Source organism: Trichomycterus rosablanca, chromosome 26 (assembly GCF_030014385.1).
Source record: "Trichomycterus rosablanca isolate fTriRos1 chromosome 26, fTriRos1.hap1, whole genome shotgun sequence".
Classification (NCBI taxonomy): Eukaryota; Metazoa; Chordata; class Actinopteri; order Siluriformes; family Trichomycteridae; genus Trichomycterus; species Trichomycterus rosablanca.
In genome coordinates, this window is record NC_086013.1 from 16269994 (window position 1) to 16292733 (window position 22740).

General features: G+C 40.5%; 1 protein-coding gene across 1 annotated transcript in view; it reads right to left on the reverse strand.

Annotated features, from left to right (window-relative positions):
- The window catches only part of LOC134303423 (astrotactin-2-like), a 311971-nt gene that overhangs the window by 179604 nt on the left and 109627 nt on the right, over positions 1 to 22740 (reverse strand). The window contains exon 4 of the mRNA XM_062988832.1: positions 1779 to 1931. Coding sequence (XP_062844902.1) covers positions 1779 to 1931 — 153 coding nt within the window. The remainder of the gene's footprint in view (positions 1 to 1778; positions 1932 to 22740) is intronic.

Below are 22740 nucleotides of genomic sequence, written 5' to 3' on the forward strand. Positions count from 1 at the left end.
GACATCTACAGATGGTGTACTATCATTATGAAGTGGAATTGTTCTGTGGAAACTAGAAAATTATTTTTAATAACTGTCTAGAGTTAAAATAATAGAAATTTTACAATATAAAGCCTTTTAATTAAAAATAATACTTCAGAATTGCTTGATATTAACTGAGTGACATCTACAGATGGTGTACTATCATCATGAAGTGGAATTGTTTCGTGGAAACCAGATAATTCTTTTAAAAAATATTTATATTATCCCCCTCTCCCACCTGTTTACACTCCTCTCCTGCGTTTCCCCTCACACCGTATCCTGCGTTCTCATTGGCTGTTAGACAGAGCACTCATTCCCAGTCGCACATCTGAGATCAGATATCTGACGTGTTAGAAAACTCGAGCGCTCTGTGAGCCGGTCGGATCGAGTTGTTGGATAGTTCACACTTAGCGATCGAGAGTCGAGTTTTGATCGCCGAGCGAACGCCGAGTTGCTCCCGAGCCGGCAAATCTAGCGCCGACCAGCCGCCGAGCGAAAATCAGGGCAAAAATCGTGTAGAGTGAACCAGGCATAACGCAGCAACGTGCACTAGGCACACGGTATCGGATGTTTAGTATCGGAGCCTCGTTTGCGAGTACGAGTACGAGTTAATGAGTGAGGTATCGGGCAAATACCCGATACCAGTATCGGTACTCATGCATCTCTAATTCAGACCAAAGTAAAAGAGGTAGTGGTGGCATGTGGAGTAACGTTTAAAACATATTAAAATGATGGAAACGTCCTCTGTGCAGCTTTCAGTTCAGTTTCAGTTCGTGAATAAGATGTAATGATGTTAAGATACTTACTGTTTGTTTGAAATCTCCTCGTTAATATAAAACGGTTGTTGTTTGAAAGTCCTCTTCTCTCCATAAAAACTGGCGCGAAGACGTCCCTCTGGAGCGCATGCGCAGAAGTTTCCTCATTGAAATGTTGAGTGAAAACAGTTGTACTCGTTTACTGAACCTAACATTTTAAGTTGAAGAGTAAAACTACTACAGCTGACGGCACAACACATTTTTTGTTCTTGGACCAACTATTTCCATAATTCATGTTGTGCCAACATTTATTTTTACATTCTCATAACATAACCAAACAAGGATTTTTTACAGTGTAGTGATAGGAGTACTAGTAGTAATACTAGTAACATTAGTAGTAGTAATAGTAGTAGTATTGATAGTAATTCTAGTAGTAGTAGTAGTAGTAGTATTTATAGTAATACTAGTAGTAATAGAGTAGTAGTACTAGCAATAGGAGTAACAGTAGTAATAATAGTAAAGGTAGTGATAGTAATATTTCTGAAACATTTATTTTAGAAATGTTACTGATGCAGGTTTGTTTGTGCTCTGGTGTTAGAAGGTCTGATCTCACAGCCCGTGTTTGTTTGTGCTCTGGTGTTAGAAGGTCTGATCTCACAGCCCGTGTTTGTTTGTGCTCTGGTGTTAGAAGGTCTGATCTCACAGCCCGTGTTTGTTTACAGTAAAATCCGTCACCATTTTTTGTAGCGACTTTCACCAGATGAAAACCTTATCATGGATCTGGACTGGATCTGAGAGGTTAAACTGGGATGTGGGCGCGGTACCACATGAGGTGTCTGAGGAAGGAAAGGATTCCAGTTTTTTGGGATCAGACCCTCTACAGCAGCTACAGATTTTCTCATCAGCTCTGTGATACTTTTGCTTTTTAATATGAATAAAAATCCCACATTCGTCCACCTGTCTGCATACCAACCACGCTTAGATCAAAGAGAGCACGTTCACCTCTGTTGTGTACGGCGGGTCCTCGTTTTCGGCTGGTGGACGAGCTGTGTGTGGCGTTTTGGAAGTGTGTGATCTCCATGGGGGAGTTGGAGCGGAAACTGTCTTTAATCCTCTGGACTAAAGCCTCCACCGACTCCTGCTTCTGCTCCAGAACTGCAACAACACAAACACAAACATGAGACGGGCGCATATCAGAGGGGCACACTGTACCCAGTTTATCAGCTCCTGTCACATGGCCAAAAGTATGTGGACACCCCTACTGACTTCAGGTGTTTGAGGCATAATATTTACGTTCTGTCATGTTCCTGTGCACAAAGAGCCTCATATTAATGCATGTGGTTTTGGAACGGACTGTCCAACAAGCTGATGGTCACATGTCCACACACCTTTTGTCCTGTTGTGTCATGTTGTGCATGGTGTGTGTGTGTGTGTGTGTGTGTGTGTGTGTGTGTGTGCCAGGACGCAAATGACTTCAGCATGTGACACAGCCATGCATTTATTCATTCATTCATTCATTGTCTGTTTTACCACTACTTTATCCTGGTCAGGGTCGCGGTGGGTCTGATTCATTGTAAAAGACACACACACACACACACACACACACACACACATCAGTCTGGTCTCTTGGACTGTGTGTCTTTGGACTGTGGGAGGAAACCGGAGCACCCATAGGAAACCCACACAGAAACAGGGAGAACATGCAAACTTCACACAGAAAGGACCCTGACTAGCCAACCCAGGACCATCTTGCTATGAGGTAACTGTTTTAGTCATTAAAAAGTCAAAAGTGCTAAATATTATTATTATTATTATTATTATATATTGTATTATTATTATTATTAATTATTATTATTATTATTATTATTATTTATGGTTTATCTGACTCTGAGAGTCTCTGAGAGTCTCTCCTGACCCACCTGAACACGTTCTGCCCTATTTCCAGCACCAGGAGAGCAATGAAATATATAAATAAACCTATTTCTCTTTCTTTTATTGTCTCTCCAGGTGGGAGAAAAGAAAACCAGTAAAACACAAAAAAAAAAAGATAATAAATAAAAAAATAAAAAAAGAACAATCGACACAGACTATTTATCTGCTGCTTCCATTAGCGGATCCCGGCGCCATTCCCCGAGGTCGGTGATGCATCACGAGTTCAATTAAAGTGAGAGATGTAGAGGACCGGCTCTCCCAGGAGCCATAACGGATCTGGATGGTGAAGTTTTCTCTCCCACTGTATTGTGCTATATAATCCAGCGAAGAACCGAACCCCAACCAGGCCGCCGCATTACAGCGGTTCATCTGTTCCAACCTCCAGTACTGACGAACCACTGGGAAACCAATCTTAGCCATTCTCACAGGTTTCAAGGCCAGTTCATCAATACAATGCATTAAATGTAGTATTGTGTTGTATAGTACTGTACAGTACAGTACAATGCAGTGCAGTATAATATAATATTTACATTTACAGTATTGTATTGTTTAGTATAGTATCGTATAGCATAGTAATGTATAGTGCAGTACAGTATTGTATTATTTAGTTTAGTATAGTAATGTACAGTATTGTTTAGTATAGTATACTATAGTAATGTATAGTACAGTAAAGCATTGTATTGTTTAGTATAGTAGATTACAGCATAGTAAGGTATAGTGCAGTGCATTATTGTATTATTTTGTTTAGTATAGTATAGTAATGTACAGTATTGTTTAGTATAGTTTAGTATTATTTAGTATAGTAGATTATAGCATAGTAATGTATTGCACTATACATTACTATGCTATAATCTACTATACTAAATAATACTATATTATACTAAACAATACTGTACATTACTATACTATACTATACTAAACTAAATAATAGTAGTACAGTATTGTATTATTTAGTTTAGTATAGTATAGTAATGCACAGTATTGTTTAGTATAGTATAGTAATGTATAGCACAGTACAGTACTGTATTGTTTAGTATAGTATAGTATAGTATAGTATAGTATTGTTTAGTATAGCATAGCATAGTAATGTATAGTTCAGTGCAGTATTGCATTGTTTAGTTTAGTATAGTATAGCAATGTATAGTACAGTACGGTACTATATTGTTTAGTATAGTATAGCATAGCATAGTAATGTATAGTGCAGCACAGTATTGTATTATTTAGTTTAGTTTAGTTTAGTACAGTATAGTATAGTTTAGTATAGTACAGTATAGTATAGTACAGTATAGTATAGTTTAGTATAGTACAGTATAGTATAGTACAGTATAGTATAGTATAGTATACCTCAACCGCTAGGCTACAACTGCCTTCAACTGCCATAGTATTGTATGATGTTGTATTGTGTTGTACTGTACTGTATTGTCCTGTACAGTACAGTATAGTATAGTACAGTATAGTACTGTATTGTATATAGTATTGAATACTAGAGTACTCCAGTAGAAACCAGTTCAGCTTTACACACTCCCAGCTTCATCCTGATGACTCTCGATCAGCCCAGATTATAGAAGAATCTGTATGAAAATCCATGTGTAATGAAAACAGACGGCAGGTAGTGAGGTGGGAGTAATGAAAGCGATCAGCGGGGCGCAGACCATCGCACGGACGTGTACCGCGTCCAGAGAGACCTTTTATAGAAAAGGAAAGGGATTAATAACTCCGACAGCCGACTCGGAGACAATGGTTTAGTGCACAAAGGGTTCGGCGCTGGCCTTTTATGGTGGATTTAGCCCATCAATACCTGACAGACCAGCAGGTACGGTGGTGGAGGGGGGCGAGGGGGGCGGCTGCAGGGCTCTTTTAGCATTTCGGTTCCAGAGACGGCAGAAATGTGACACTTTTACTTCCTAAAAACGGAGCATCAAGTGTAATAATCTTTATTCTTTTATATTATTATTATTATTTAAAAAAACGTCACTGATCTGTTGCTTACAGGAGGACAAGTCGACAGCTCCACGAACTCCATACAGCAGAGTGTGAAGGTACGAGTCCACCAGAACGATCATTTAATGGTCACCTGCTGACCAATTCACTTACCGACCTGCCTCGGGGTTTGAAACTTGCCTTGGGTAAGTGTCTGTAAGGACTCAGGCATGTTCTCCCAGCGTCCACATAATTCTCCTTCCTTCAGTTTCTTCGCACCTCCAAAACCTTTTGAATTGAGACGTTTCCGATTCTTACAGAGAGCTTTAAAACAAACGGAGGACCACGCTATGCTCTCTGTATTCCTTTGCCGTTTAGGTATCTCAACTCAGTTTGAACGGCCTGAGGCTAACTGTGTTAGTCTAGTAAGCTAAAACTGTGGTGACATAATCTCATAATAAGTAGTGCGTCTAAATAACCTGCCGTATGAGTTCCAGGTCTTATTAGAATCCTCTCTAAAGTGGTGGATCTATAATGTTCTGATCCGCATCTGTAGGTCCAATAAGTGTCCAAATACTTTTGTCCCTGTAACGTAGAGGCAGCTTTATTGTCTACTCTCTGTCCTTCTGGACGCCTCCTCAGGCAGGTTCGGTCATTCACTTCACGGCAGCTTCACTTTATCTCCATTTGATTTGCTTTATAAACGCCGTGTTGCAGTAAAGGACAGCAATTTTGAAAGCAATTATTAGAAAGCCATCAGGGGACTCGGCGGCGGCGCGAGAGCGTTCGGCTGCCCCCGCGGCGGGTGAAATGATTTTCCCTCGGAGCTCGACTGTAATTGTCTGGTCTGGCTTTTTTACCTGGTACTCCTGCACGTGAGAGCGAACCACGACACCCCGAGTCAAGTCGAGTGGGGTACTGTTGTTGTACCATCCCTAAATAAGTGTACAGGAGGAGGTAAAGCCGTTCCTACGGGACCACGGGGCAACATCAAACACTAAAGCAAGGCTGAAACAAGTATAGGGGTTAAGTCCTAGGGGTTTAGTCCTAGCAGTATAGGGGTTTAGTCCTGGAGATTTTGTCCTAGCAGTATGAGGGGTTTAGTCCTAGAGATTTTGTCCTAGCAGTATAGGGGTTAAGTCCTAGAGGTTTACTTTTAACAGTATAGGAGTTTAGTCCTAGGAGTTTAGTCCTAGAGGTTAAGTCCTAGCAGTATAGGGGTTTAGTCCTAGAGATTTAGTCTAAGCAGCATAGGGATTTAGTTCTAGGGCCTTAGTTCTAGCAGTATAGGGCTTTAGTCCTAGAGTTTTAGTCCTAGCAGTATAGGGGTTTAGTCCTAGGAGTTTCGTCCTAGAGGTTTAGTCCTAGCAGTATAGGGGTTTAGTCCTAGGGGTTTAGTCCTAGCAGTATAGGGATTTAGTTCAAGTGGTTTAGAATAGAATAGAATAGAATAGAATGCCTTTATTGTCATTGCACAGTGCACAACAAATTTTTTTTATTTTTTTTTGTCCTAGAAGTATAAAGGTTTAGTCCTAGAGGTTCAGTTTTAACAGTATAGGGGTTTAGTCCTAGGAGTTTCGTCCTAGAGGTTTAGTCCTAGCAGTATAGGGGTTTAGTCCTAGCAGTATAGGGGTTTAGTCCTAGCAGTATAGGGGTTTAGTCCTAGCAGTATAGTGGTTTAGTACTGGAGATTTAGTCCAAGCAGTATAAGGGGTTTAGTCCTAGGAGTTTAGTCCTAGAGGTTTAGTCCTAGCAGTATAGGAGTATATTATTATTATTATTATTATTATTATTATTATTATTATTATGATTATGATTATGATTATGATTATGATTATTATTATGATTATTATTATTCACCCAACCAGGAGCTTGTTGGACCATCTCAGTCCTAAACTTTGGGCATTTATATCAACTTTCCACCCCTCAAATCTGCAACAGCCTCATAGAGAAACGTCTGCAAACTAAAACCTCGAACCCCAGCAAGTCAGAACGTGAATCCATCGATCTGGTTCTCTCCTCCAGCCTGGTCTTATCTCCTCTCCGACTCTCTTATCTACAGCGGCGGTTTAACGGCGTCTTTACGGAGCGGCGCTCAGCCGATAGCCGAGAGAGCGCTGGATTTATGCAACCAGGATTCAGAGACGAGAAGATAAACAAGCAGCAGGAACTCCGGCAGAAGTGCACGGAGGGAAGTGTGAGGGCGGACAGAGGACACGGAGGACCGAGCCTCGGGTTCGGACGCACACACACACACACACACACACACACACACACACACACACACACACACACACACACACACTGAGCTGAAGGACACTCACATATAACACACCAGACTTACAGACCAGAGCAGAACTTTCTAAACTGTAGAAGTTGTATGAAGTGTTACAGGAAAAGTTTAACAAGAGGGACGTTATTAAAATAAAAAAATAAAACCTCAGCCCCACTCAACAATTGTGGAATGAATCGGAACATCAACTGAGGTTTTATTGACCAACATCATCTTTTGACTGAATGAGCACAAATTCCCACAGACATACAGGCATTCAAAGTCTTGTGAGAAGCCTTCACAGAAGAGTGGCTGCTGTTACAGCTGTAAAGATCCCACAGGATGTCCAGCAAGCTCAATGTCGGGTATCCAAATACTTTTGGCTACATGATTTAATATAAGGTATTTACAGAATAAAGTCAAACATGATTTCATGGCAAAACTACAGTAACTGCAGCACAGCCGCGGTCTGAATCACGCAGTAATAGAGTAAACGAGCAGAACGCTGGTACTGGTATGATAATGCAGAACGCTGCAGAACGCTGGTACTGGTATGATAATGCAGAACGCTGCAGAACGCTGTTACTGGTATGATAATGCAGAACGCTGCAGAACGCTGGTACTGGTATGATAATACAGAACCCTGATCCACCTAAAACAGTGATGTTTAAAACAAACCCCGGAGCTGGTTCAGAATTTAACGCTGCTTTCAAGTTTCAATCGAGAAATTCCGCTCCCCCGAGGAAGGAATTAGCTTTAGCACCGCGCACTTTCAGTTCCATTTCCACACAGGTTAATACGATGAGGAGGAAATAATAACAACTCTGTTAAACTCAGGCTTTAAAAATAATAATAAATAATAAAAAGCTGCAGTGCAAAAACAGTCGACTGTAGGTGAGAGTTTCAGAACTGAGACGAACAATCAGTTTTTTATACTCACATCATCTGTAAAACGCACTTAATGCTGCCCTGACTGCACGTCTTACTGTGGGAGGAAACCGGACACAGACACGGGGAGAACATGCACAACTCCACACAGAATACACCTGAGAATTGAACCCAGGACCTTCTTACTGTAAAGTGACAATGATGCTCAGCAAGTCATCGTGCCGCCCTATCTTTGAATTATTCAGTCACACAAAACAAACTAACAAATAAATAAATAAATAAATAAAAAACAAACAGATAAATAAATAAAGAAAGAAAGAAAGAAAGAAATGCAAATAAATACAGAAATAAATAAATACAGAAATAATAAAAAATAAACAAATAACTACATAAATAAATAAATAAATAAAAACTAACAAATAAATACAGAAATAAACAGATAAAAACTAACAAATAAATAAATAAAAAACAAAGACAGAAACAAATACATAAAAAGAAAGAAAGAAAAACAAACAAACCAATAAATAAAAAATAGAGAAAGAAAAAAAGAAACAAACAAACAAAACAAATAAATAAATAAATAAATAAACAAATAAAGAATGAAACAAATAAAAAAAGAAATAAGGAAACAAACAAATAAAGAAATAAAATAAGTATGTATTTAATAGTTTAAAAAATGTATTAGTTAGTTAAACAATTAATAATAATAATAATAATAATAAATAAATAATAATAATGACAATGATAATGAGAATAAAATAATAATAATAAAAATTATAATACCAACAATAATAATAATTTAATAATAATAATAATAACAACAACAACAACAACAGTGGGAAGACCGGTTGATCCCCGGGAATTACCTTTGATCCCAAAACTTGATCCACCACCCAAAATGAAACATAAAACATCTCATAAACGCTCCCGCGGTGATTTAAGGTGCTAATAGTCGGTTAAAGTTTTTATTGGTCCTCGGAATAAGTGTCTGTCAGCAAACTGAAAGCTTTTAAAGTTTATAACGCTCGGGTGTTTATAACGCTCGGGTGTTTACAGCGCGGTGTTTAAATCAATAAGAGCTTAAGTGGGTTTTAATGGGGGCTGAGGGTTTTTATTCTCATGTTTGTTCTCTCCTCATTATTTTATAAACAGGAACTTTAATGCGCCTGTAAACTGGACTTAAACAAATTCTAATAAAACCACGGCGGGAACGGAACAATAAAGCGTTTGCTAAGAGTTCCACGCTCGGTTATGTTCGCTGCCCTTCACGCCGCTGCGCTGACCCACTTGTAAACACTAAAGCTCATCGTCAGCTTTAATTTAATTGGCTCGGCGTCCGAGCTGCACCTGAAAACCCTAAAAAAGTGGCGTTGGGTGCTGCTGAAGAGCTAATTATGTCGCGCAATTTGCAGCCCTGAAAATAGGTAGCGGCGGCGACACAAGGTTAGCGTTTCTGATTTACAATCGCGCCCTTTTGTTCCAGTTTTTTGTGCCCGACGGCGAAGGACCAAATAAAGACGAGGACGTGAACTAACAATGCGTGTGCTAACGACGCGCGCTAAAAAGCAGCGTAATTAATGAATGAGGATGCAGCTTCATTTCGCTGAGCAGACAGAATGCCATCTGAGCTCGGGCACCGAGGGTGGGGTGTTAAATATTCTGCTCCTGAGGTTCAGGAGAGTCGGGTCTGTGCGTTCATTCATCTGACATTGATAAGGGAACGAAAGTATTTAGATGCCTCAGATTATTAACAAGACAGTAATGAGCTTTCTGCAGCATGGTGGCGATGCAGCACAATTACCTCCAATAAAAAAAAGCAAAGAGAAGGGAAGAAGGAAGGAAGGAGGTTCAAAGGAAGTTTGGAATGAAGGAAGTTCAGAAGGAAGAAAGGAAGTTTGGAAGGAAGGAAGGAAGAAAAGAAGGAAGAAAGGAAGGAGTTTGTTCATTCGTAAGGAAGTTCGGAAGTTTGGAAGGAAGTTCGGAAGGAGATTCGCAAGGAAGAAAGGAAGAAAGGCAACACAGCAGGACAGCGGTAGCTCAGTGGTCAAGGTACTGGGCTAGTAATCATAAGGTTGCCTGTTCAAGTCCAACTACCACCAAGCTGCCACTGCTGAGCCCCTGAGTGAGGCCCTTAAACCTCAATTGCTCAAACTGTGCTCTTTGGGTAAAAGCATCGGCTAAATGTCACAAATGTAACAGGTATTGAATATTTTTCCGTCTCACTGTGAGGTAATTTTATTTGTTTATTTATTTGTTATATGTCTGACAAGCTCATGGTCAGGTGTCTAATTACTTTTGAGCATTTGTTCATGTTAATAAATTATGGCAGACTCCTGACAGTGACTGGAGGTAAAGACTGAACCCAGGTCCTCAGGACGCACGTTACTGTGCTGCACCTACTCTACCGGCCGCGGGATCGTAATTCGCCTCATAACCCCTCAGTTTTACCCGGTGCGCCTTTAAATTGGAAACTCTGGCAACACATTAAGACCTGGTTCTAAAACACGAGCGTTTTTCTTCTCCCTCACTCGACCTTCATTAAGTCCAAATTTGGCTGAGCAGCAAATGTAATTGGACGCATCTGTCTTGCAGCCCTTCGTTAAATCGGAGTTACGAGCGGGGAGCGATGGGAGCTGATACTCCTCTTTACTGTGCCATGTTTGCCATGTTCTTCCTCAGGTACTTAGCTCCTCATCCTCTCTTTTACCGTCTATTTGCTGGCTTGCATGTCTTCAGAAATAGTTCCTCCCCGGGGGGAGAAGAGTAAATAAAATCAGAAGATCTAGTCGAGCTCCTAAACCAGATTGTTCCCCAGGTTTAGTGAATCTCCTGCGCTCGGAACACCTCAAGCTCCTCCGTGTCTAATAAGGTCCGTCCTCACGTCCTTCCGCTTTTCTTTATTCCTGTCCTACCGTCCTTCCTTCCATCTGTCCAGCCGTCCTCACGTCCTTAATCCTGTCCTCCCTTCCTTACATATTACCACTCTCCACCCTCCCATCCTTCCTCCCTTCTTTCCGTCTGTCCATCCATCATCCTTTCCTTAATCCTGTCCTATTGTCCTTCCTTCCATCTGTCCATCCGTCCTTACGTCCTTAATCCTGTCCTCCCTTCCTTCCATATTACCGCCCTCCTCCTTCCCATACTTTCTCCCTTCTTTCATTTTGTCCTCCCGTCCTTCTCTCCCATCCTTCCTCCCTTCCTTCTGTCCATCCATAGACCTTTCCTTTATCCTGTCCTCCTGCCATCCTGCCCCCTTCCTTCCTCCTGCCCTTCCTACCTTCCTTCATTCTCTCCATCCATCCTTCCTTTTCTTGCATCCTTCTTTTGTCCTTCTGTCCTCTATACCCTCCTTCCTTCCTTTCTCCTTTCCTTCCCCCTTTCATTCATACTCCATTCCTTCCATCTATCTTTTTGTTGATTCTTTTCATCATTCTGTCCATCCTCCCTTCTTTTTTTACTTCTGTCCTCCCTTCAATCCTTCCTTCCTTCCTTCCACCCGTCCATCCATCCTCTGTTACTTATTCCTGTCCTCCCGTCTTTGCTTCCTTCCTTCCTTCTGTCTGTTAATCTTTCCTTCCTTCTTTTTCTTCCATCCTTTCATCCATCTATCCTCCCTTCCTTTCATCCTTCTTCTGTCCTTCTGTCATCTATATCCTCCTTCCCACCTTTCATCCACCCTCCCTTCCTTCTGTCAGTCGATTCTTCCTTCCTTCCTCCCTTCCTCCTGTCCTCCCTTCCTTCTTTTTGACCCTTTCTTTTTTTCTTCCATCCTTTTATCTATCTCTCTTTCCATCCATCCTGCCTCCCTTACTTCCTTCTTCCAACCTTATGTCCTCTATACCCTCCTTTCCTCCTCCTCCTCTCCTTCCACCCTTCTATCCATCCTTCCTTACTTCTGTCTGTCCATCCTCTTTGTTTATGTATTCTGTCCTCCCTTTCTTTCTCCTGTCCTTGCTTCCTTCTTTTTTTCCTTCTGTCCTCCCTTCCTTCTTTTTGACCCTTTCTTTTTTTCTTCCATCCTTTTATCTATCTCTCTGTCCATCCATCCTGCCTCCCTTCCATCCTTCTTCCAACCTTCTGTCTCTCTTCTATCCTCCCTTTGTTCATTCATTCTCCCTCCCTAATTCCTGTCCTCCCTTCCTTTTTTTTTACTTCCATCCTTTCATTCGTCTGACCATCCCTCCATCCATCCTCCCTCCCTTCCTTCTTTTTGTCCTTGTGTCTATCCTCCCTTCCTTGCTTTTCCTGTCCTCCCGTCCTTGCTTCCTTCCTTCCGTATGTCAGTCCTCCCTTTGTTTTTCTGCCATCCTTTCATCTGTCCATCCATCCTTCCTTCCCTCTTTTATATTGTCCTTCCATCCCTTTGCCCTACCTTCCCTCATTCTGTCCTTCCTTCCACCCATCCATCCTTCCTTCTGCCCCCCCCCCCCCCCTTCCCTCTGAGCTTGTTTATTAGGATTCTGACATCATGTTTTACATTTTGGTTCCATTCATGACAGGACAGGTAGGTACAGGTTACCCATGGTAAATCAGGTCAAGTTTATTGTCGAACACTGTCACAGCAAGGCCGTAATCACAATATATATTGGGATTGGGATCCTGTCACCAGTTGGAGATGTCAGCACTAGTGCCCCAGCATTTCATTTCTCACAGTGCACCTTCAGAGGTTTTGTGGAGTCCAAGTCTCTTCAGGTCAGAGGTGTTTGGACAGCAAATTAGACGACCGGTCATAATAATTTGGCCTGCCCCGTTCCTTAATGCTTCATTACTGCTGGACACCGTCTACAAAAGTCACCCTGAGCACAGCACCAAAATATAACATCTAGAAATGTTATTAAATGCCAGTACCACTGAAAACCCTCTAAGATGACAGGCAGCACTGGCATTATGGCTGTATTAACGTCAGTAATAGTACAACATTTACAAATAAATAATAATGACATTTAAGTCAGGATTTGCTTCTGTAATACGCAGAACCCTCGAGATCGACCAAAAAATATCAGAGCAAAGGTTTTGATTAAACAGCCACGAGTAACGCGCTGTACTCGCAATAAAAACAGGGAATCATTTCTAAACCCCGGAGCCGTCACGCCGCCGGCTGATGGAGTGTCACCATAAAGAGTTTTAGGGGGTGCGCGTACCGCACCGTCTGGCAGCGCCGTGTTCGCCTCCACACCGTCTCTCCGTGGCTAATGAAGCAAGAAAGCTTTATGCATCTAAAAAAATAAAAATAAATAAATAAAAATCGTCCAAATGAAAAGTGACAGGCCGAGTCCATCGATCTGGCCCGTCTGGAGCCTGCGGGACTGCAGCTAATGGACTCTCAGCACGGCCACAAGGCATCAGGCGCGCCCACTGAGAGCTCCGAGCACTAAGCGTAGACAGATCCTCCTCCAAAACGATGATGTTCAGAAAATAAAGACGGAACTCTTAAATCCGAAATGCTTCTCAATGTAAATAAGCTTAAAAATTGATAAATACATATAACACGAAATAAAACATCCGGTTTAATGTCCGTTTGTTCTAAACTAAAGCCACTCTCGGAATCTCAGGCTCTGGTTTTGATGGAGCCGAAGTAATTACTGCAGAACGGCGTCTTATTACCCGCCGGAGAGCAATAAACGAGCGCCGGCTTTATAATTGGTCATAAAGTTGCTCAGCCTTGTACACATCGCATCCTCACCATAAGGTCTGTTTTACTGGAGATATGATGGTGTGCTGAGCATTCCAGTTCAAATCCAACAATACAACCAGCACATGGTGTAATATTAATTATTTAATTAATTAAGAAAAATAATAATAAGAAGAAGAACGTCATATTTAATTATTACTATTATATTATTTGTCATATACACTGATCAGCCATAACATTAAAACCACCTCCTTGTTTCTACACTCACTCTCCATTATCAGCTCCACTTACCATATAGAAGCACTTTGTAGTTCTACAATTACTGACTGTAGTCCATCTGTTTCTCTGCATACTTTGTTAGCCCCCTTTCATTCTGTTCTTCAATGGTCAGGACCCCACAGGACCACAGAGCAGGTATTATTTAGGTGGTGGATCATTCTCAGCACTGCAGTGACACTGACATGGTGGTGGTGTGTTAGTGTGTGTTGTGTTGGTATGAGTGGATCAGACACAGCAGTGCTGCTGGAGTTTTTAAACACCGTGTTCACTCACTGTCCACTCTATTAGACGCTCCTACCTAGTTGGTCCACCTTGTAGATGTAAAGTCAGAGATGATCGCTCATCTACTGCTGCTGCTGCTGACGAGTCGGTCGTCTTCTAGACCTTCATCAGTGGTCACTGGGCGCTGTTGGCTGGATATTTTTGGTTGGTGGACTATTCTCAGTCCAGCAGTGACGGTGAGATGTTTAAAAACTCCAGCAGCACTGCTGTGTCTTATCCACTCATACCAGCACAACACACACTAACACACCACCACCATGTCAGTGTCACTGCAGTGCTGAGAATGATCCACCACCTAAATAATACCTGCTCTGTGGGGGTCCTGTGGGGGTCCTGTGGGGGTCCTGACCATTGAAGAACAGGGTGAAAGCGGGGTAACAAAGCATGCAGAGAAACAGATGGACTACAGTCAGTAATTGTAGAACTACAAAGTGCTTCTATATGGTAAATGGAGCTGATAAAATGCACGTGTACAGTTTAACAAAATCCTTCCTTCCTTCTGTTGATCATTGTTGTGAATATCAGATTGGGTGTTTTATAAATGCGCCTACATTCATAAAAATACAAATTCGGGTCACATATAGGGAACAAATTAGGATTTGTGTCACTTTTAATGTAGCAGCAAAGGGAACGAGAAGGGGACAGAGTTTGGGGACGTGTCCGATTCCCTAAACGGTTGCGTTGGGTTTTGAAGTGAGTGACGTCCTGTTTGGCGGTCATTTATCTGCTGGGAGGAGGAGACTGGAGGTCTGGCGCATTACAGGCGCTCGTTCAGAGTGCAGCGGAGGAAGAAAATCATTCTGATTCATGACCCATTCCATTAACCGAATTATCTGTGCCCGTGATGAATTGCGCCGTCATAATAATTTCATTTGCATAATGTCTTTTCTGCTTCATTTCCGCTCTTACATGTGTTAGCAATTACTAAAGAACCAGACCTGATCACATTTCAGCCCAAAGTTCACCAGCGCATTTCAAACTTTTTACTCTCTGATGTAATTCAGGTCGTTCTGAATACGGTAACCAACACAGAATTAAAGGGATTCAATTCTTTAATTAAAATCTAGGTCGAAGATACCGGCGCTGAGGTGGCACAGCGGTAAGTTACACTAGCTCACTACTGCTGGGATCCAGGGTTTGAATCCCCAGCATTGCATACAGGCGTGATTGGCTGTGTCTAAGGGGGGGATGGCCAGAGTCTACTGGATTGATGTCCTGTCCAGGGTATGAAGGAAGTTCGTTTAGAAGGAAGGAAGGAAGTTCGTTTAGAAGGAAGGAAGGAAGTTCGGAAGTTTGTTCAGAAGGTCATTTGAAAGGAAGGAAGTTCAGAAGTTTGGAAGGAGGTTTGGAAGAAAGGTAGGAATGAAAGAAGGACGTTTGGAAGGATGTTCAGAAGTTCATTTGTTCGGAAGGAAGGAAGGATGTTCGGAAGGAAGTTCGTTCAGAAGTTCAGAAGTTTGGAAGGAAGTTCAGAAGGAAGGGCAGAAGGAAGGATGTTTGGAAGTTTGTTCGGAAAGAAGAAAGGAAGGAAGGAAGGAAGAAAGTTCGGAAGTTCGTTCGGAAGAAAGGAAGTTCGTTTGTTTGTTTGGAAGGAAGGAAGTTTGGAAGTTTGTTCGGATGGAAGGAATTTCTGAAGTTCGTTTGTTTGTTTGAAAGGAAGGAAGTTCAGAAGTTTGTAAGAAAGTTCGGAAGGAAGGAAGAAAGGAAGGAATGCAAGGGTACACATACACTATATAGACAAAAGTATTGGGACACCCAATTATATAAAGGAAATAAGATGCTTCCAACTTTGCAGCAACAGTTTAGGGAAGGTTCTTCTCATGTTCCAGCATGACTGGAGCTCTATAAAGACATGGAGAAAAGCTTAAAAAGAAACTCAAGTGTCCTGCAGAGAGCCCTGACCTCTACCCCACTACACAATACGCAAGGAAAGGACCGTGGCTGTCCAGCCAGGGTGTCGAACCCATGTCCCTCTTGCTGTGAGCACATCTCTAAAATAAAACCCTACATCCAAATTCTGAAGGTTTAGTTATTTGTGCTGGTGCAGAATACAGACAGAGCGGGTCGTTTATTTGTTTTGGTCCAGAACTGTTCAGTGTTTATGTTCTGTTAGAGCTGGCAGACACGTGCTTACCTGCCTGCATGTTTGTCTGTCGTATTTACTGTCCTTTTTTGTTTCGTTTTTTATTTGCACCTAAAACTGGAACCTGCAGCACAATACAGTCCACCAGTCAAAAACCATCGAGCATTCCAGTGTGTGTGTGTGTGTGTGTGAGTGTGTGTGTGTGTGTGTGTACGGGAAACAGTTTTAAGCCAGAATAAAAAGAAAAATGACGTCCACCCGGGCCGTTCTATAACATCCAGAAAGTTTGCTGGAAGAATGGATAATTGCAGCGGTGCATTCTGGGTCAGATCGGAGAGCGGGGTTGGAAACGCTGGTATTGACGCGCTTAAAATAAATCTGTTATTGCCAGAGATTCTGCTTCCTGTCGAGCGTGCACCCCTGGGAGAGGGGCGGCTGCAGGGTGCAAAGCACAATGAGGCAATTTCACGACTAAAAGCACTTTCTGACTCCTAAACTCCAAACTTCTCCTTCAGACGCTCAGAGAGGGAAAAAGATCAACGAATTTATCGCTCACGCACCCCGAACCCCCCTCGAACTGCTACAGCTGCTCATTCCTCGCTCTGATGTATCCGTCAGGTCTGAATGTGAGCGGTTTGTTTGTTTACATCCGTCGGTTCGTTTCTTTCATGGCTCACGTTCCATTCCGGCATTGCAGGAATGACATTCGAACCCGTATTGATCTGTAGACCAACACACACTCGCTGATGGAGTGTGTATATCAGGTCATGTGAAGTATTATGAATGCATTAAGACATGTATGCTTCGTATCATATATCACAGATTATAATTTACAATTTGTACGTCTGGCGTTACGGAAATAAATAAACAAATAAGAGAGGGGAATGCCTCATTAGCAGCACGATGTTGTAACATGGGAGGGGGGGGGGGGGTTGGGTCTGGAACCACTGATACCCCTTTTCCACCGACTTGATTTTGAACCGGTTCCGCGAAAGAGGTTCCAGACAGCGAACTAGGGTTCTAATCTGGCACCACAGAACACCAGGTTTTCAGCGCGAACCGTGACGTCATCTGTGGGCATGTCAGAGTGTCGAGGTTTGGGTGCTTTCGCTGATATTTTCAAAGAGATGAACTGTGTGATATGACGTAGTGAAAGTGACTCGGACATTATAAACGCTTAACGTGAATAATAAAGCGTAACGAAACAATGACCGATAAATTTGGGCAGTACAGAGCTCTTATAACCAGTACAGAGCGCTTATAACCAGTACAGAGCTCTTATAACCAGTACAGAGCGCTTATAACCAGTACAGAGCTCTTATAACCAGTACAGAGCTCTTATAACCAGTACAGAGTGCTTATAACCAGTACAGAGCGCTTATAGTACAGAGCTCTTATAACCAGTACAGAGCGCTTATAACCAGTACAGAGCTCTTATAACCAGTACAGAGCGCTTATAACCAGTACAGAGCTCTTATAACCAGTACAGAGCTCTTATAACCAGTACAGAGCACTTATAACCAGTACAGAGCGCTTATAACCAGTACAGAGCTCTTATAACCAGTACAGAGCGCTTATAACCAGTACAGAGCTCTTATAACCAGTACAGAGCTCTTATAACCAGTACAGAGTGCTTATAACCAGTACAGAGCGCTTATAGTACAGAGCTCTTATAACCAGTACAGAGCGCTTATAACCAGTACAGAGCTCTTATAACCAGTACAGAGCGCTTATAACCAGTACAGAGCTCTTATAACCAGTACAGAGCTCTTATAACCAGTACAGAGCACTTATAACCAGTACAGAGCGCTTATAGTACAGAGCTCTTATAACCAGTACAGAGCGCTTATAACCAGTACAGAGCTCTTATAACCAGTACAGAGCTCTTATAACCAGTACAGAGCGCTTATAACCAGTACAGAGTGCTTATAGTACAGAGCTCTTATAACCAGTACAGAGCGCTTATAACCAGTACAGAGCTCTTATAACCAGTACAGAGCTCTTATAACCAGTACAGAGCGCTTATAACCAGTACAGAGCGCTTATAACCAGTACAGAGCACTTATAACCAGTACAGAGCACTTAAAACCAGTACAGAGCTCTTATAACCAGTACAGAGCACTTATAACCAGTACAGAGCGATTATAACCAGTACAGAGCTCTTATAACCAGTACGTAAACAAAACAAATAAAATAAATATGATACAGACGTTCCAGTTTCCTGAGGTGAGAAACGCGTGTTAATCCGGCGTAGGCATGGAAGAAGCGTGAATGGTGTGGTCGCGGTGCTAAGCTGTTCAGGGCCGAAACCGGAACGCGCGGAAAGTCTGATTAGTACGCTATCCCTTTTCCATCCCGTGTTCTCCGTAGTGGGTTGCGGAGATTATATTTTATATTATTGTTCCCTTTAGTTAGTGGTTCTTTAGCCACGGTATCATTCTGTGTTGGATTGAATATGTGTGTATGGATTCTATCTTTTTTATACCAGGTGTGTGGGGATTCGCCTCGCTCTCTCGCTCTCTCTCTCTCTCTAGCGAGGTGTGTCCTTCCCTGTTACATTAACTGTATGTATAAAATTTAATTCCCTGTACAATATTATTCAATCGTCCATTTTTCAATCCGTCATTAGGTTTAAAGTTCACTTAGTCGTCACCTAACAGCGGCGGCTCCTCTCCATCCTCCTCGCTCCGTCCGTCTCACCCATTAGACCCGTCGCCTTTATCGCCCCGTCTGAATAGCTGGTTGAGTTTTGGGTTCAGGAGCCCGACACTGACCTGCTACCCTCAATTTCACATCCTCAGACGGAGCGATTCTGCCGCCGATCGGCTCTTTCGCACTTATTTTATTTCACGATTATATCTAAAGCTTTCAAGAGGACGGGGCCGTGTCCACCTGAACCGCCGTCTGGACTCTTTAAAATCCACCGAGGTTCTGGAGATAGATGATCCTGAACTTTGTAGATGGTTCGTTTTACACTGATTCTACACACCTGAGTAAAGTCCTAACGTGATTTAGATTTCCCACTCAGACCCAAGTTCGCTTTATCCAATCAAGATTTCAGTGTGTGTCTATGGTCATTCAATCAAAAATGAATAAATCAATAAATAAATCGATAAATAAATCAATAAATAAATCAATAAATAAAAATACAAATAAAATATACAAAAAATATTTAAATAAAATTATCAAAATAATTAAAGATAATTAATAAATAAATAAATAAATAAATAAAATACAACTACAATATAACAAATATTAAAATAAAAGTATCAAAATAATTAATAATAAATAAATACATAAATAAAATACAACTAAAAATATTAAAAAAATACAATAAAAAAAATACAATTAACAAAATAATTACAAATAAATAAATAAAACTACAACAAGGTCCATAAGGTTTGGCAGAAGGTTTGAAGAAGCTCTAGTGGCTTGCACCTTAACCTTAATGGACGAATTGGATGAATTGGAATGCTGATTGCAAGCTGGACCCTTTCGTCCAATGCCTAAGGACAAAGCAAACTCTTGAAGTCTTGTGAGAAGCTTCTCATATTGTCTGTTGTTGAAACAAGACGTCTGACAAGCTCCCGGTCAGGTGTCCAGATATTTTTGGCTGTATTTAAGTGTATTTAAGCCCGTTTGAACCATGAGTGGATGAGAACTGGTTTTCCTGACTGTGTGTTCAAACCATCATGAAATTAGAATCTGATGATCCAGAGCGGCGGCTGAACGAAACGCTTTCAGTCTCAGCGCCGGTTTTACTGATGGACAGACGGACAGAACCGGACCGCCGGCTCTTGACCTTAAGCTTTTCATCCTGAAGCAATCTTACTCTGACAGACCACAGTGGCCTCGACCCAAAAAGCAATTCTGAGCTGAAAGCAATCAGGAGCCAGAAGAACTTCATGAAGAAGTCGAGCTTTTTATGATGAAACGTCCATCTAAACATGATTAGTGTTCACTATACAGTCAGAGAAGTGTGGACACCTGACCGTGAGCTTAAACGTCCTACTCAGAACCGAGTTCGCTCATCCAATGAAGATTTTAGTGTGTGTCTGTGGTCATTTAATGTAAAAATAAATAAATAAATAAATAAATAAATAAATAAATAAATAAATAAATAAATAAAACAAAACAAAACAAAACAAAACAAAACAAAACAAACAAAATAAATAAATAAAAATGAAACACAATAATAAAAATACAATAATATAAAAAAAATAAAGCAAAACAAAATTTAAATTAAATAAAAAATAAACATTAAATAAATAATAAAAAATTAAAACAAAATAATAAAATTAGATACAATAAAATAAAACAAAAATAAAATGTAATTTAATAAAATAGCACACAATAAAATACAACAGAACTAAAGAATAAAATAAAATAAAAATAAATAAGATAAAATAAATTGAAATACTATTTGAGCAATTAAGGATTATGGGCCTTGCTCCGGCAACCAACCGATCACTATTGCAATATCTTAACCATTTATTTATTTATTTATTTATTTATTTATTCATTCATTCATTCATTCATTCATTTATTTATTTAGCAACAACCACGATACATATATTTTATTTTTTAAAAATCAATAAAAATAATAGTCATTTTGTATTTATTTTAATTTATTTTTTTATTAGAAATAATTGAAGGATGATCCTGTCACTGTGCTTAATTAAAGCAGGATTATATTTTAATACTTTTTGAGAATGGCACATTATTAAAGAGAAATCACATGAGGCTGGAGCCTCGCCAATTTCACCCGGTCGGCTCTATCAAAACCGAGCTGTAACCCTGATCAATAACAAAAGTCTAGAAATCCATTCAGCCTGACTGCAGCAGGGCACCACCCACACACAGCTCAGAATCATCAATAACGTTCAGCCTGCTACACACTCTACATACTGTACAAATAAATAAGTAAGAAACACTGTCACAGGACACACACACACAGACACACACACAAAACACACACACACACAGACACACACACAACTAAAGACAATTTAGTATCTCCAATTAACCTGACTGTATGTCTTAGAATGTAGGAGGAAACCGAAGCACCCGGAGGAAACCCACACAGACACAGGAAGAACATGCAAACTCATAGGGCTCTAAAGAGCTTGGTTCAAAAGCAACATTCCGATTCATCCCAAAAGGTTTTCAATGAGGTTGAGGCCATGGGAGTTCCTTCACACTAAACTCATCTTGAGACAGAGAAGAACCTTCCCCAAACTGTTGTCATTTATTTATTTGTTTATTTATTTATTTATTTTTGTTTGTATTTATTTATTTATTTATTTATTTAGTTGTTTATTTATGTATTTATGTATTTATGTATTTATGTATTTATTTATTTATGTATGCATGTATTTATTTATTTATTATGCATGTATTTATTTATTTACTTATTTATTCATTTATTTATTTAGGACTCTGTTTTAGTAGATGCAGAGAAACTCTGGTAAGGTAATGGACCAGTAATCACAAGGCTGCTCGTTTAAGTCCCACTACCGCCAGGTTGCCACTGTTGGGGCCCTTGAGCAAGGCCTTTCATTGTATATGCTTAGAATCGTAAGTTGCTTTGGATAAAGATCTCTGCTTTCATCCATAAAGAGCTGGTTTGACTAATCCTGTGTAGGAGATCCCTGATCTCGACTTTATTCAGCACCAGTGGGAGTGCAAGTCAAATACCAGTTCCTAACCTCACTAATGCTCCTGGAAGGGAATAAAAGTAAATCCCAGCTGTCATATTACAAAATCTAGTGGAAAGCTCTGTCAAAGGAAAAGAAGCACCAGCTGCATGTTAATCCATTAATATATGGACAGTGTACGAAGCCTCCAGTGTCTACTAAGCAATAAAAGAGAGCACAGCATTTATTCTAAAGAATAAAGTCTTCTTTCTGTGATTATACTGAAGCTACATCCAATTTAAGCTGAACAGAGATTGTTAACGATAAAAAGCTTCTCTTCACGGCCCAAGGAGACCCGCAGCGAACTCCGTTACTAAGGAGACGGCGAGTCAAATATAGAGCGAAATTAACGTGAATGGAACGCAAAAACGAACGTACGTACTCAACACGGCTAAAGCCGAGGAGAAACCGAGGAGCCGTGTGACCTGAACTGGAACTCAGACCAATTACACCAATACTCCTAATGATCATTAAAGCTATTTAACACCTATATCACCCGAATTAATCAACCGGCTCACCGAACTGGATCCCTGAGCCACCGTACTGACCGTTACTCACCAGAGCCAGGCTTAATTCATCAAGAGATGCCGGGCCTCATTAAAAATAATAATAATAATAATAATCATAATAATAATAATCATAATAATCATAATCATAAAATAAATAAATTAATAAATACATTATTATTATTATTATTATTATTAATAATAATAATAATAATAATAATATAATAAATATATATATTTTAAAAATGTCTAAAAAAGTTACAAAGCCATTCTAAAGCTTCAGAACTCCGAACTACAGCGAAAGCCAAAACTTTCCTAAGAAAGGACATTTGGAGCGGTACTGAGCCGATTCATATCTGTCCAGAATATATAAATTAAATCTCTGAGAGACAACGCATCCAGGGGCACAATAAAATAAATAAATAAATAAACAGAAAAATAAAACAAATAAAAATAAATACAATAAATAAATAA